The sequence below is a fragment of the Molossus molossus genome, unplaced genomic scaffold (genome assembly GCF_014108415.1).
Source record: "Molossus molossus isolate mMolMol1 unplaced genomic scaffold, mMolMol1.p scaffold_m16_p_8, whole genome shotgun sequence".
NCBI classification, from domain to species: Eukaryota; Metazoa; Chordata; class Mammalia; order Chiroptera; family Molossidae; genus Molossus; species Molossus molossus.
In genome coordinates, this window is record NW_023425402.1 from 4,395,939 (window position 1) to 4,411,996 (window position 16,058).

General features: G+C 48.6%; 1 protein-coding gene across 2 annotated transcripts; it reads right to left on the reverse strand.

Annotated features, from left to right (window-relative positions):
- Positions 1 to 6,217: 6,217 nt before the first annotated feature.
- On the reverse strand, positions 6,218 to 11,547 carry LOC118620932 (HLA class II histocompatibility antigen, DO beta chain-like). Of its 2 annotated transcripts, none has more exons than XM_036248018.1 (6): positions 11,411 to 11,547; positions 7,933 to 8,202; positions 7,250 to 7,531; positions 6,739 to 6,849; positions 6,466 to 6,497; positions 6,218 to 6,313 (listed from the first exon to the last, which is right to left on the reverse strand). In XM_036248018.1, the coding sequence occupies exons 1-6, from the start codon at positions 11,499 to 11,501 to the stop codon at positions 6,266 to 6,268; spliced, it is 834 nt and encodes a 277-aa protein (XP_036103911.1). In that variant the 5' UTR covers positions 11,502 to 11,547; the 3' UTR covers positions 6,218 to 6,265. The 2 variants fall into 2 exon arrangements, with proteins under 2 accessions (XP_036103911.1, XP_036103912.1); XM_036248019.1 differs by lacking the exon at positions 11,411 to 11,547 and adding an exon at positions 9,606 to 9,785.
- Positions 11,548 to 16,058: the final 4,511 nt, after the last annotated feature.

A 16,058-nucleotide genomic window follows, 5' to 3' on the forward strand; every position in this document is an offset into this window, starting at 1 on the left:
TTCTAAAATTTATATTGAAAGACAAAACAATTAGATTGGTGAAAACAATTTTGAGAGAGAAGAATATGATATGAGAGGAGTCCACCTGCCTGCTTTTAAGACTTGTCATATGCTAGAGTAACCAAGACTGAGGTATTGGTGGAGATGCAGACACACCGGTCAAATGAACAGAACAGAGAACCAGACACCGACCCACCCCACTTGCCCCCTGACATCTGACGAAGGGGCGAAAGCAACTCCGTAAAGGGGAGGCGGACTCTCCAACAAACGGTGTGGCGGCAGTTGGACATCCATAGGCAGAAAGCATCACACATTACATGAAAAATGACTTGAAGTCAGTCACAGACTAACACATAAAAGTAAAACCAGAAACTTTTAGGATTTAATCTTTAAGATCTAGGACTAAGCAAAATGTTCTTAGACGGGACACCAGAAACATGATTCATAAAAGAAAAAATTATAAATTGAATTTCAACAAAATTAAAAACTTGTTCTCTGCAAAATACCTTTTTAAGAGAATGAAAAAACAAATTGCAGACTGGGAGGGAATATTTGCCTATCACTAACCGGCGGGGGACTAGTACCTGGATGTGCACAGTCGGCTCTCCATCCCTGTGGGCCCCGCATCCACAGATTGAACCAACTACGATGTTACACTGTAGTGAGGCCTACACTGGTTGCATCTATACTGGATGTGTGCAGGCTTTTTTGGTCATTATTCCTTAAATAGGACAGTATAACATCTATTTACATAGATTCACATTGTATTAGGTACATAAATAATCTAGAGATGGTTTAAAGTATACAGGAGGATATACGTAGGTTGCAAACAAATACACCACTTTGTATAAGGGACTTTGAGCATCAGTGGATTTTGGTATCTGTGGAGGGTCCTGGAGTCAATCTTCTATGGATACCAATGGATGTCTGTATAAAGAACTTTTAAAATTCAACAGTAAAAGGCAAACAATCCATTAGAAAATGGGCAAAAGACACAAAGTGGCCTTTCACCAAAGAGGATATACAGTTAATAAGAATATGGACATGAAAAATTATACATCATTAGCCATTAGAGAAATGTAAATTAAAACTAAAATAAGATATCACTACACACCAACCAGAATGGCTGAAATTAAAATAGAGACAGCACTGCCCTGGCCGGTGTGGCTCAGCAGTCAGAGCACTGGCCTGTACACCAAAGGGTCTCGGCTTCCATTCTGGTCAGCCAATCCATGGGCCTCTCTCACATCAGTGTTTCTCTTCTCCTCCTCATCATCCTTCTTCTTCTTCTTCTTCTTCTTCTTCTTCTTCTTCTTCTTCTTCTTCTTCTTCTTCTTCTTCGTCTTCTTCCTCCCCCCGCCCCACCCTTCCACTCTCTCTAAAAACATTTTAAAAACATATAAAATACAATGAAGTAAGGCAGGGCCCCACCGCGTGCTGGCGAGGGCGCAGGGACGCGGCCCTCACACCGCTGGCAGGAGTGTGACGCGGGGCAGCCGCGCTGGAAGCTTCTTCAAGACCTAAACCTGCGACCACCCCACAGCCCAGCAGTTACTCTCCTGAGCACCTGCCCAGAGAATGCGGGATTTGTGGTCACACAGAAGCCTACACATGAACGACGGCAGCTTAATTCCTAGCAGCCGACGCTGGAAGGAACCGGTGCTGCACATCGGGGACCGCGACCCGCAGAACAAAGGAGCAAACTGGAGGCACCGCAGCAACCTGGCTGCCCGAGGAACTGGGCTGGACAGGCCCGTCCCGGAAGATTACCTGTACGATTCCGTTTAAATTACTCGTTTGAAATGACAAAATTATAGAAATGAAGACGGATTAAAGGTTGCCAGGGTTACGGGAGGAGCGGGACTGGGAAGCAAATGGCGAGGCCGCAAGGGACCAGCTGGGTCGCTGTGGTGACGGAAACCTCCGTCGGATGGTCAGTGTGGTGCCCAGGTTGGGGTGTTCTACTGTCGTTTACTAGGTGACCCGCGGTGGAGGGTACCCGGGATCTCCGTATTATTTCTTTTAAGTACACGTGAATCTACAAATATGTCCAAATACAGGCAGACCTCAATGTATTGAGATTCGCAAGACCCGCCGCCAGCGCAAGGGCCCGCTCGCTGAAGGCTCGGCGGTGGTAAGCATTCTTTAGCAATAAAGTGTTTTCTAATTAAGGTACGTACATTGTTTCTTTGACATGTCTCTATTGCACACCATGGTGGAAACAACTTCTACGCGCGCTGGGAAACCGACAGATTTGCGTGACTCGCTTCGTTGCCATATTCGCTTTACTGCGGTCTGGGACAGCACCCGCTCTACCTCCGAGGTACGCCAGTTGAAAGATGAATTTGTAAGCATGTTAACGTCTTCAACAAACGAGGTGACAAGGTACCTCCATGAACCTTAAACTACAAGTTGGTGGCGACAAACACTGAGTCGCAAGATCTGCCTGGAATAAGTGTCGGCTCTGGAGGTGCAGAGGACAGCCAGGCACGCACCCATCTGAGGACGTGACAGCCGCCAGCCACCCAACAGGCCCACTGGAAACACCGCAGAGGAAACTCAGTGGGGGTCTGCCCAATGCAAGGGCCGCTGCACATGGGACCCAGGAAGGTCAGAGGGTGTGAGTCTCACTCACAAGAAGTCTCTAAACTGACCACAGTCACCTTCCCAAGGCAGGGTCCTACACTGAGGGAAAATTAGAGGTGGTAAAAGCAAGATTGAGCAACAGCTGATGTGGCTCAGTTGGTTGAGTGATGTCCTGTGCCCCAAAAGGTCACCAGTTTGGTTGCCAGTTTGATTCTGGTCAGGGCACATGGCCGGTAGGGGGCGTGCAGGAGGCAGCCAATCAATGTTTCACTCACATGGATGTTTTTATCTCTCTCTCCCTCTCTCTAAAAGTTAATTACTTTAAAAAAGTTAAAAGAAAATGGCTGAACCAGACAGGGACAAGGCACTAAAGGAAAAGAAGTTCAAAGTGAGAGTGGAGGCTCTGGAACTCTCAGAAGACCGCACTGTTGAGCACCAGGGAAACCACAAGGGGGGAGCTGTGTGAGGGCCTCTCCTGAGCTGGCCTCCTTCCAAAGTCCAGGACAAGGCCCCGCCTGTGGCTCGGGGGGGTGAGTGTTGACCCATGCACCAAGAGACCAGAAAAAGGGTATGTGTAAAAAATAAAAGGTAGAAAATAATGACTGAAACAATAATAATAATTTTAGAAGGTAGTAATGCTCATTTAAATAAACTATAGAATAAAAAAGAGAAAAGAGAGAAAGAATTGAATTTTTAAAAACCCCACATACCAAGCTAACCACAACAACAACAGAAAAAAACACCCTTGGATCTGCTCTTTATGGAGATCACCGGATTTTGCTCTTATGTAGTTGGATCTGGACCCCTGGTGTGGGTCCCTGTCCTCTTGGGCAGTTGTCTGGTATAGGCCAATGTGAATTGCTGTCCCTGCCTGGTCCTTGGCCTCCTGGCTGAAGCCCTGCAGGGCGCGGTCCCAGGTAGTCCTATGAGTCCTCCCCTAGCCCAGAAGCTGGGTCGCCTTTAGGGCTGGCCGCGCGTATGTATGTATTTGTTCTGGCTGCTTTCCCTCCCCCCCTGGCCCTGGGCTCTGTGGGGTATCAGGACCAGTCACGGTGGTTTACACAGATTGTCTTCAGGTGGTGCCTGTAGCTTATAGGAGGGGCAGGCAGTCTCTTCCTCTCCTTCCAGTGCCTCAGGTCTGCCTGGGTTGCTGGTGCCACCCCAAGCAGGTGAAAACAGAAAAGGGGGAGAAGGGGTGGTAATGAAAAGAGAAAAAAGAAGAAGAAGAAGAAATGCTCTGCTTGGCTCTTCAATCTTTCAGCAAGGCCGGCTCATGATGGGTGGGGCTTCTGCCCAGGCGCCCACCCAGCCGAGGTCTGAATCCCCAGCACGGCAGGCACTGCCCTGGGTGCCCATCCGCACTGTTCCTCCTGGGGGTGGGACACCTTCTCTTCGATAGCAGTGGGAGGAACAAGCCTCTTTTTCTAGGCACGACGTGGGCTCCCCTCTCCTTCTCTGTTGCTGTCTTTGGGCATCTCTGAGTGGGGCTGTTTCTTCTCTCCCAGGGGCAGGAGCTGCACGAGTTCACGTACAGGCTTCACAGTCTCCTCCCATCTCCTCTCCATGGCTGCCTTGCTCACAGTATTTCTAGTCAGCCATTGTCAGGTGGTTTTGCAAGTTGAATGCTCTATAGTTTAGCCTCTGGTCTGGTCCTGTGTTTGGAGCAAGCACATGGAAATTCCTTAGGCTTCAGCCATCTTGCCTCCCAGTCCAGTAAAATAAACTCTGGACCTATCTTTTTCCTCAGTTTCTTTTGTTCATTAGATTCCACAAATAAGTCAGATCATGTGATACTTGTCTTTCTCTGACTGGCTTATTTCACTTTAGCATAATAATCTCCAGGTCCCTCCATGCTGTCTGAAAGGATAAGAGATCTTTCTTTCTTACAGCTGCATAGTACTCCATTGTGTATATGTACCACAGCTTTTTTATCCATTCGTCTACTGATGGGCACTTGGGCTGCTTCCAGATCTTAGCTATGTAAATAGTGCTGCTATGAAAGGAGGACAAGTTTATAAGTGAATAAAGAGAGAAGTGATTTAAAGGATTCAAGAGAAAAAATGACAAATATATAAGATGTGCAAAATTTTTTAACATGTAAATGACAAGTCTCTGAGTAAGAAAACCCAAAGGAACACTAAAGACGATAACTCAGTAAAACGTTCCTAAAATGTTGAACAACATAGTAAAAAGAGAATGTGGTTTGTTTGAGAAACTCAACTACCAAACCCAAGATATATTCTAGTAAAATTTCTGAACATTCAAGAAAAAGACAATATCACCACGGCATCCCAGCAAAAAGACTGACTTGATAATTAGATTATTGTCAGACATTCTTGCAGTTGTGGTTAATCCTCACCCGAAGATATTTTTTCCATTGATCTTTTAGAGTGGGAGGGAAAAAGGGAGAGAGAGAGAAACATCAATGTCAGAGAGACACATCGATTAGTTGCCTCTCACATGAACCCAACCAGGGCTGGGGATCAAACCTGCAGCCTAGGTAGGTGCCCTTGACTGTGAATGGAACCCTCCACCCTCGAGTCCATGAACCAATGCTCTAACCACTGAGTCCAGGGCTCATCAGACATTTTAATAGCAATGTTACGTGAAAACACAGTAACATATTAAGATACTGCAATAAAGCATGTAAGTGAAGGCGTGGTGGAATCAGAACACCCCATTCTGCACTCCCCAGGAATCGAAGGACCCAGGCTCTGAGCACCGGTGTCCTAACATCGTGAAGACAGACAACCAGACACTTCCTGGTGGTGACAACCACAGCACCACCTGCGGACCTTCCAAAGGAGCCCAGCTCAGCCTGAGGCAGCCCCTGCGTCTAGGTGCTGACTTGCAGGAAACGCAGAGGACGGGGGACGAGTAAAATCGCCCTGCCATCTGCACTCAGCAAAACCCAGACTATGGAAAACTCTGCGGTCAAATGGCACAGGCTTGTCAACATATTAATCGTTAGTGAAGGAAAGGGGTGGAGGAGAGGCCTGTGGAGTGTAAGGGACACAAAAGACAGCTGGGGCTGCACTGTCTGGGGGCTCATACTTGAGTGAATAGACTACACAGAAATACCCAGAAAGTGGTTTCTCAACAAGTAGGAGCTGGGATACGATTACCCTCCAGCAGAGAGTAGTGGGAACTAAAGGAAACCGCGAGACAGGTGGCTTTTGACTGGCCTGCGGCCCACGGAGACCGCAGTGGCTGGCAACGTCTGCCTCTTGACCTGAGTGGTCATTAACGGAGATTTGTCTTAAGTGATTTATTAAATTATACGTTTGTGTTATCTGTATCTCAATTTTATTTTACATTTTTTAACAGTTTTCTGTTTTGGGGGGTTTTTTTTAGGAGTGCAAAGGAAAGTGAGGATCTGAGCATTTGTCTTCTGAAGACTGCGGAGCCTGCCGCTGGACGAGGGGGAGGCGGGGACACTACTTAGGGGTTAGGGCTGCAGCACAGAGTGAACAGCCTGGGCTGGAAGGAGTCGGGGCTCAGGGGAATTTCTGGACACTGTCCTGAGAACAGGGACTCATGACATGTACAAGTAGGAACAAGAAGTGCAGAGGGTGAGAGGTGCATGATCTCAGAACCCGGACTCTAGAATCAGGTCGGGGCTCTCCAAGGCCTCACGGACAGCGCCACCCGGTGCTACTTTGGGCTCCAGGGCGAAGCTTCAGCTGGGACCTTGCTGTGGGGCTGGTGAGAGAACAGCCCCTGAGACCTGCAGGGACAGTGATAAAAGTCTCACGTGGGAAGCCCCACCCCCACATTCCAAGGACTCAGCAGACGGTGCCACCCAACCAGAGCCCCCCTTGCATCTCATCCCATGACATCTCCCTGTCTGCCACCCAAAGACAAGGAGGAAGACATTACCTCGTCACCAGATGGCTGAGTCTCCGCACCCCCTGCAATGAAAGGGGAAGAGCCACACATCCATTTGGACTAACTGCCGTGATTACCCTGAGAGGCGGGGTCACCGGCATCTCTGCTCCCCCCACCCGAGCATGTCTCTGGCTTCAGAAGAGACTATTCCAGGAACACTGAGAAGTACAGTCAGCCTCCGCACCTCACACTGTCCACGTTGGGAAACGTGGGAAGTAGGGGAAACCACAGGACAGGGGGCAGGTCCCCCACCAGACTCACTACCTTTCCGAGCCCTGCAGTGAGTGGCGATCCCCACCAGGAGGAAGATTAGCCCGAGCAGGAAAGTTGCGGCTCCACGTAGCATCTTTCTCCAAGAATATCCAGGTGAGGCTCCTATGGGAAGCAGGTCCTTACGTCAGTGAAAACTCCCACTGTTTGGCGTGCCTTCCTGAATCCCAGAGCCTGTGCTGGGGAAAATCGGTTTGGAAATGGTTCCTCCACAGCAAGGCCTGAGCCATGGAGTTTCTGTTACTGACTCTTGCAGCCCATAAGAATGTCCTAGATACCAAGACAAAGCGTGAGAGGGTACCAGCTCCCAGCTCTGGGAGTAAGTGGGAGTGAAACCTGATTTCTTGGGAGATTAAGGAGAGATTCTGCTGTGCTTTCTCCCACTTTGACTCAGATCAGGGGAGACAGGATTGGTGTGTGACCAAGACGAATGAGGAGGCAACATAGGCTCCCACGAGTCGGTGTGACCCTGCGGGGGCCCGAGAGCAGGAGAAGCGGTTCTCACTCCACTCCACAGAGACGGGGCTCGGCAGGCTGGCGTGGTCAACCAGGCAGGTGTAGACGTCTCCCAGCTCAGGAGTCATTTCCAGCATCACCACTGTCTGGAAAGTCCAGTCTCCGTTGCTGATCAGGCCAGGGGACATGACCCCCGCTCTCTCCTCCCGCCCATTCCGGGACCAGCGGACTCTGATGTCCCCCGGGTAGAAGCCGGTCAGGGCGCACAGCAGCACGTTGGGGTGCCCCAGCACTGGGGGCCGCTCTGGATACACCGTCACCTCTGGTTGCACTAGGAAGGGGGAGGAAACGGAGGCATGGAGGACCCCACAAAGCCAACACGGGAGTTTCTCTAGGGGCTCTCGCTGTCCCTGACCTCTCTCCCCCAGGAGGAGAGGGACATGTGAGGAAATCTCAGTGCCCCAGGCAGGACGTGGGCCTTGTCAGACACCCCGATCGCCCCGTGTTTGACAGCACACAGTCCTTAGAGTCCCTGAGAGCCTGGGGCCCCGGGGCCAAGATGACAGGGACCTGCCCTGTGAGGACAGCGAGTGAGTGTGGTGGGGACAGGCCGTGTACACAGGCTGCCCTGCTCCTAGCCCAGGCATCCTGAAGCCTGTGATCTGAAGAAGAGTGGTGGCCAGCTCACCCGGGGGAGACCGCTGATCCCCGTGGGCCTCACCTGCCGCTCACCTCTTCTCCCCACGATGAAGGGTGCGCCCAGCGCGTAGTTGCGCCGGCAGAGCGCATCCACAGAAGCCCTGCTTCTCTCCAGGATGTCCGGCCGGTGGTTCCACAGCTCCACATCCGGCCGCCCCAGCTCCGTCAGGGCCACAAAGCCCCCCACGTCGCTGTCGAAACGTGCATACTCCTCCAGGTTATAGACGAATCTGACCACAAACCGCACCCGGTCGGTCCCGTTGGTGAAGTAACACTCAGCCTTCGCCTGGATCACGAAGTCTTCTGGAAAACCGAAAGAAAGACTATAAACCAACCCCACCTTTAGGAAACACACACCTGGGAAATTGTGCCAGATCGGACGATTTGAGAGGTGGCCCTGACCTCAGTAAACAGGCCGAAGTAGCCTTTTCTCCCCTGGGCCCCACCCTGGTTCTCCACCATCGGGAGAAGCCTGCGGCCCATCCTACCAGGCCAGCCACATAGGAGACATGTAACCTATTAACCCAAAGAAACAAACCAAAGAAAGTCCCGCAAGAATGAAAATTCATCCAGCAAATATTCATTCATTCATTTGACAAATTGTGTTGACTGCTTTGCCAGACACAGGGCTAAGTCTCTCCAAACCAGGTTTGCAGAAGCCCCGGGCTTGAACTCCCTTTATTATCAAGTCAGAAGGTCCCTCCCTACATGGAATCGTTCAATAACAGCCTTGCCTGTATGTAGCTGCTTCATTCTACACCCCCCCGCACACACACACACCCGTGTAAAGTGCAGGAGTGACCGAGGTGGGCAAAGCACTGCGCGACAGGCACATCGTGGGTGTGAAGTGACCTCCCCTTCTACCTCCATTCACGATGGGTTTTCTCCAAGAATTTTCTCCTGGGCCTTTTCCTTTGTATTCTTATTCAGAGATCTCGTCTCCTCTGTTGGCTCTAGTGAGACCATGACCTACCTCATGACCTCTACTAATGTTGGATGAAATGTCATTAATCATGACTTGAAGATGCCTCATCATCTCATCATCATCATCATCATCATCACTGGCACAATGCCTACATACAATCTAGTAGTTGCAATAACTTGGTGATGGGGATATAAGGTTAACTTAAACCTTCTTTGGGGCCCTGGCCGGTTTGGCTCAGCGGGTAGAGCGTCGGCCGCGGTCCAGAGAGACTCAGGGTTCGGTTCCCCCTAAGGGCACGTACCTCGGTTGCAGTTTGTCCCCGGCCCTGGTTGGTCGTGCGGGTGGCAGCCACTCGATGTGTCCCTTTCACATCGATTTCTCTCTCTCTCTCTCTCTCTCCCTCCCACTCTATCTGAACAAAATATGGAAAAATGTCCTCAGGTGAGGATAAAAAAAAAAACCTTCTTTGGGGGATTTTATATTAAACATTGCTATTTCAGATGGAATTTAAAAATCCAGTTCCATTTTCCATTCTGATTTTCTACTTTCAAAGTACCTTTCTAATATTGATAGTGATAAATTTGAGCCATGTATTAATTTTAGTTCCTCATTTCTAACCTGCTCATGTTCTTCAATGTAATTTAATTTTCCAAAGCTATTTAATCAGTCCTCATAGGTTAAAAAAAAAAAAAAAAAAAAAAAGGTGTCTTATGTGTAGAGCATACAGTGTGCTATGTTCTGAATGTTATATCCCCCAAAATTCATATGCTAAAATCCTAACCCTCACAAGGTGACGGTATCATCAGGTGGGGCCTTTGGGGTGCTTCAGGTCGTGAGGGTGGAGCCCTGGTGGACGGGCCCAGAGGCACCCCCGTGCCTTCGCCAGCTGGGCTGGGAAGCAGACCTCCACCAGGACACCACCACGCGGCTCCTTGGCCTCGGGCTTCCCAGCCTCCGAATCCTGAGAAAGAAATTGCTGTTGTTTGTAAGTCACCCAGTCTGCAACATTTCATTATAGCAGCTCTGACAGACTAAGGCAGTGATATTTGTCTTAGGTTTGAAGAACTGGAAAAGTTTAACCGACAGTCTGGTAAATAGCTCTGGGATAGGCCTCAGTAGTTTTGCAAAGAAACAGACACCCTCTCGGACCTGCTTCCCCACTGGTAGAGGTGGTTTGGGTTCATGCCCAGCAACTCAGGTAGCGCTCAAAGCATAGTAGGTGAGAAAAGGAATAAAATGTGATTCAATGAACAATGACATTTATTAAAATTTTTAAATACGCACAGGAAAAACAATGCTACATATTTGTAAGACATGCCAGAGCCATGAGAAGAGACATCGGTGGAAGAGAGGAGCCGAGAAGGGAGGAAGGGAAGAGGGCAGAGTCCTTGTCCTGACCGGGCTGCACGGTGCTGTGAAGGAGGGGCAGCTGCAGTACTTCCTACAATAAAGATACATCCAAAAAGGAATAATAACAAATAAATAAATAATTTAAATTAAAAAAAAAGAGTAACTCCATTCTATGCGCTTGAGAACGATAATAAAAGGAAGCTCAGGTGGGTGAACAGTGCCAGTTGGCAGAACAGATCCCCCGAGGAAATGACATTGAAGCTGAGACTTGGAAGACAGTTGAGAACTTGCTCCGGTCCCTGGGTTCCGAGGCTGCAGCAAGCACTGGGCGAGCTGCCCGGGTGGCGGCGCCCCTCCCTCCCCGGCAGCCGCTCACCCCTCCTCGCGCTGTTGTCTCTGGCCCTAACCTCCCTTCTCTATTCCCCCTGCGGTCAAACAGAAAATAAAAAACAAAACTTTTTTGCTTTTATTTAGATCTGGTTCAGATTTAAGATCTGGACTGAATTTCTTTTCATGTGTGCTGTTTAACGAACATTATAAGTTCAAAGAGGTTTCTATTGTCTAAAAACAACGATCTCCCACCCACCCCCAGGTTTGTTCCTCTTTCGTAGTTCATGAGACTTGGACCTGCAAAGGGGTTTTGTTTTTAGCACATTGCATCCTGTTTTCTGCTGGTAAATGTTTTCATGGTGCACTACGTCTTCAGGTTTGCGTAGCCTGTCCCCTCCGCTGGAAAAACAGCAGCAATAAGTACACGAGCCCTGTAAGCCAAGCTCAGGGATACTGCATTCAACCTCTCTTGTTTCTCAAAACTGCCTGATACAATTCTAACCGTATAATATGGCCTTAATAAATGCCAGAAGAAGCAACTTTGTCTCCGGTTTCTCTTGTTCGTATGTTTGGACAGATACAGAAACAGTCACAGGCTTGGAGGATGGCAGCTTTCCTCAGACTGCTCCTGGCCGACAGTGATGCGATACAAACGAAAGCCAGACAGAGTTTCCCGTCCTCCTGCCTCCCACTCCTCCACTCTGTGGCTCTGGTACAGGAAGTCCCCTTCCCGGTACTCCCTTGTGTGTGGTAAAGAGGAAAGAAATACTTCCCTGTCAAAGGGAGGAACTCTCTTTAAAGCCAGAAGCCACCTCCAGTCTTGTCTGCGGCCTGGGCCTGTAGGGGAAGGCGCCCCTGCCCCACGCCAATTCTTGCGCACACCTGGGAAGGATCACCTGTTCTTACCTGGAGAGTCTCTGCCTTGAGTCACAGAGGAATCCAGCCCGATTAGATTCACTAGCAGAGCTGCCACCCAGGGAACCCACCCAGAACCCATCCTGCAAGGGAAGAACGGGGCAGGAAAAGCATCAGCCTCTTCAGAATGGGGCTTGCCCTTAAAAATTACTCACTCAGTGTATACCTTTCTGGCCTCCCCAGCAATGGAAACTCCCCACATTGGTAACCAATCAAGACAGAGAAGTTTTGCATCATTAGGTGCTGGGTAGAATACTTTTGGAAAGTTGTGTTATACTCATCAGGAACTTTATCTCTGCGAAATCACTGACAGCAGCTCAGGTATGTGGGAAATGGGTTGGGAGAAAAAGAAAAAGTATTCTACATCGTAGGTGGTCCTGGAAGAACTGGGCAGATTGTTTATCATGTATCCTGATGTCCTCGTTTAGCACTGTCCCTGTCCCGTCTCCCTTCCTACAGGGTGGTTGACACTGTTAATGAGACAGAAAGCAGACAGCATTCTGAAGCATATGCCTTAAGAGTAGTTCGTGAAGGGATTATCAGAGAAGAAAGAGAAAGGATTGGGAATAACCTAGAGAATATGGCTTCCTGTAAACCAAACAGGGCCACACAAGGGTGGGGGAGACATAAAGAGAGGATTCTCAAGAGAATAAAATGCTGCAGAAATGTTCAAGAGGATAAAACATAAGAAAGCGTTTTATTGTGTCTTGTGACTGGTGGTACACCATAACCTTCATGGGACATGGAGTGTTGAAGGTCGAAGATGTACTTCAGAAACTGGACATGAGGAAATGAAGGCAGCAGATGTCAACAGTCCTTCAATTTTGGGAAATGAAAATAGAGAAAAAGGTGAGACTCTTGCTTGAGAAAAAAATGACAACAAGATAAAATGACTTTTAAGATAGGAAAGACCTTAACAGTTTTCTGAAGCAAGTACAAGATATCTGTAGACAGGAGAGGTTGAAGATAAAAGGGAAAGAAAGAAATTTCCCCCAAAATGCTGAACGGAATCCAAGGATGAAAGAGATTGCCAGTCTTGGCAACAAGAAGGGATGCTTCTTCAGATACAAGGATGAAGACAGGAAGATTTGGGATGAAAAAGAGGGAAATAAGGAGGCTCCAGCTGTATGACTTCAGTGAACTCAGTTTGGAATAAGGCAGGTCTTCTGCTACAATAAGTGCATTTGGTAACTGAGGAGAGGCGGACTCCTTCCTCGCCAGGGTGGTGTGTGAGCGCGTGATCATGCCGTTAGCACAGAGCTGCCCGTACTCAGCACTGGGCTGGCCAGTGGGGAACAGACCATCTCTTGCCCTGCAGGAGTGGATAACCCAGGCGCAGTGACGGGGAAACAATCCACTGTGATGTCAGGAAGAATGAAGCTAACTTTGTGAAGTTTGAGCACATAAAGAGAGTATTTCTAACTTACTCTAGAAAGAGTTTGTGATGAAGTTGATATTTGATACAATTGGCCTAACAAACAGAATTTTAGAATTCAAACTATTCCATGCATGTGGACAACAGAGAGATAAACAGTGAAACAAAAAAAAAATTTATCTGGAATCCCTTAAAAATTACTTTTTTTGATACTTTTTAATTGAAGTTATTGTGGTGATATTGGTTAATAAAGGTTTCAGGCGTGCAGTTCTATAATACATCATCTGCATATTGTATTGTGTATTCACCACCCCAAATTAAAATTACTTATTACCCACAATAAATAAATAGACGCACGCCACTTCATTGAATGGGAGAAAATACAATAGAATTTTCTTCACCTCCCTAACGGAACACAGGCTTTGATGGGTATGTAAGGTGGGGTTATGGTGGCAGCTGCCCCGGAGACCCAGGAATATTGAGGTACGCCTTACCTGGCATGCCCTCAGGAAAGCTTCACCCATAAACAGTGATAGCAAATTGTAAATCAAAGGTTTACTCTATTATTCGCGGGTCAAATCCCCGACACCCCAATAGTTTTATGATAAGCCTCTCTGAAGCCTGAGACCCCAAGCAAGGTCTCCTGTTCCCTCTTGAACCCACTGTGCCACCAGCCAACCGTGAATCCTGAAGGGTTAGAGTGTCTGAGCAGATGACAGTCACAAAGGGACTCTGACAAGGTGGCAGAAAGGGTTCAGAAGAGAAGTGAAATGCAGCTATGGAGCATTTTAACATACTGTGACCCCCACTCTCGCTGAGCATGCCCTGCCCTGGAATCTGGCCCATCAGAATAAGTTCTCCCCTTGAAGATCATGAAAGAATAAAGAAAAAGATGGGGAAGTGTTCATCAGCTTCCCCTACTTCCTAGGCCCATGGGAAACGATACCTCCCAGCCTCCGGGACTGTGTGACTAGTTCTAGCCAATGGTTAGTGAACAAGACGTTTTTGTCAAAAAATGTAACTACTGCCCTGGCCGGTTGCTCAGTGGTTAGAGCATCGGCTCACAGACCAGTGAGTTCCGGGTTCGGTTCCCACTAAGGGTGTGTACCTTGGTTGCAGTTTGTCCCCAGCCCTGGTTGGGGTTGTGTGGGTGGCAGCCACTTAATGTGTCTCTCTCACATTGATGTTTCTGTCTCTCTCCCTCTGGCTAAAATAAAAAATGTAACTACCATTGCATGATTCTTTCTCTCTTCCTGTCCCAATTCAACCAAGACAGCTTGGTGTTGAAATGTGGAATCAGAATATAGAAACAGTGTAATTAGCTGCAGCATCATGGGGCACCACCAGCGCCCACCAAGCATGCTGTAGGGATGGGAGGTCACTTGGGTTTCATCAGGGCACTGGGGGTTGCTGGTTACCACAGCCTGGCCTAACGACCTAACTCATGCAGGACAGTACGGGACACTGACCCCCTTCACCACCTCCCTCAGGTAGATTTCAGTGATCACGAATGACGTCTGACCACAGGCCAGAAAATCGTAGACACCATGTAGAGTGGACGACCGTGACTGAGTCCTTCCAGAGCGGGTGGCTGGCCGCTCCCCGGGGGGAGGGAGTGTGTGAAGCGGAGTAAAAAGGGGGCAGACAGGAGCTCAAGGCACTGTGTTCACTTCCTCTCCTTCTTACACACTCGCACTTTAGTCTTTCCCACGTGTCTTCGCTCATTTGGCAGTGGAGAGAAGCATTTGACTGGACGCGGAGTGGATAAGATGATCAGAAGCAGTAAAAGCCTGGGAGGGCACGAGAGGCACGAAATCGAAACCTTCTCTCTCCCCTGCAGGAGAAGCACCCTGGCTGGCGTCCGCACTGCTCGCAGGAACAGAAGGGAGGCCGGGAGGGTAGAGATTGGAGGGAGGCTTGAACTTGGATTTAGAGGGAAGAGAAGGCGTTGTCAGATGCCTTGGGGGTGAGGGGGCAGAGTAGAGGACATGGATGCTGGTTCAGACAGTAACTGCTCTTTCTTCCTTCTGGGGTGAATGTTTCCAAGGCCCATCGACACTAAGTTTGGACTTGCCTACATTGTAATAAGAAGAACCAATATTTGTTAATTGCTCATAATGAGTCGGTTTTCTAAGCACTATATGAATGTGTCGGTGTGGGGGGGAGAAGGACAGAGAGGAAGAGAGATCATCACAACAACCGTTCGCAGCAGATACTGTTACGATCCCCATTTTATAGATGAAGTAATGAAAGAATGAAGCAAGGGTCACATAACTAGTACGTCCACAGGCCATGCTCGTTCCATTGCACTGTATTTCTTACTTGGGAACCCGGGAAAGCTTTATTCTAAACCTCAGCATCTCTGCAAAGATAAGATGCACACGGGGACAACATAACTGAAGAATTTTATTATAAGCATTTGGTGTTAGGACAGAGCTCCATCATACCCTGTCTCACAAAAGGAAGCCGATGGTCTCGGGCATCCCCGGCAGGGAGAGGCGCAGCGTGTCTGCAGGCACTAAGCAGAGAAAGCAATGCCGCCTGTGAGTTCCCCTTGCCATGGCCCCTGAGTCATCTCGCATACACCGCAGTACCTGATCCGTGCAGTCGGAAGCTTTGTGGAGTCATTTTCCACACTTGGTGTCTGTGTCTACAGGGGAAGGGCCTGGGCTCCTGGCTCAGCAGAGAGACTGTCCAGTTCCAGGAGACAGCTGACAAAGGGAGAGGCTGCGGCCTGGTTCCCTGCTCCCACATTTTTGTGTTCGTGTTCTATTTGTATGAGCTTGAAAATAAGGGGAGGCATTTTTCTCTTTTTATCCAGCCTGACCTGAGCCCAGAGTCCTACCTAACACAGACATGATCTCCTGTGCTGTTTCGCCCCAGTTCGTATTTTGCATTTCTCTTCCTCTTTCTCTCCCATTCTCTAGAGAAAGAAATTGGGTGTGATGTATGTGGTTGCTTCTCGACAGTGGTGACAAACGATTCTCCCCATTACCTGACACAATTACCTTCATTTGCTATTTTGGTGACTTTAAATTTGAAATGAACTGTTCATTTAAATTCATGTTCCTCTTTCTACACCTTCCTACCACCAGAAACATAAGCTAACTTGGAGAAGTTAGAAAAATATTCTGAGATACTAGACAAGAAATTAAAACATATTTTTAGAGAACGCTTTGTGTTGAGCTAGTTTAATTGAAGGGATTGTACTAGGCTAAGAACACTGCCAGCTCAAAACACGTAACTGCAAAATTTCTGTGGGGA

Coding starts and splice junctions, on each gene's coding strand:
- LOC118620932 (XM_036248018.1), bottom strand. CDS start 11,501: ATGGGTTCTGGGTGGGTTCCCTGGGTGGCAGCTCTGCTAGTGAATCTA. Junction 8,203..11,410: donor TCAAGGCAGAGACTCTCCAG/GTAAGAACAGGT, acceptor TCGGTTTTCCAG/AAGACTTCGTGATCCAGGCG. Junction 7,532..7,932: donor CTTCATCGTGGGGAGAAGAG/GTGAGCGGCAGG, acceptor CCCCCTTCCTAG/TGCAACCAGAGGTGACGGTG.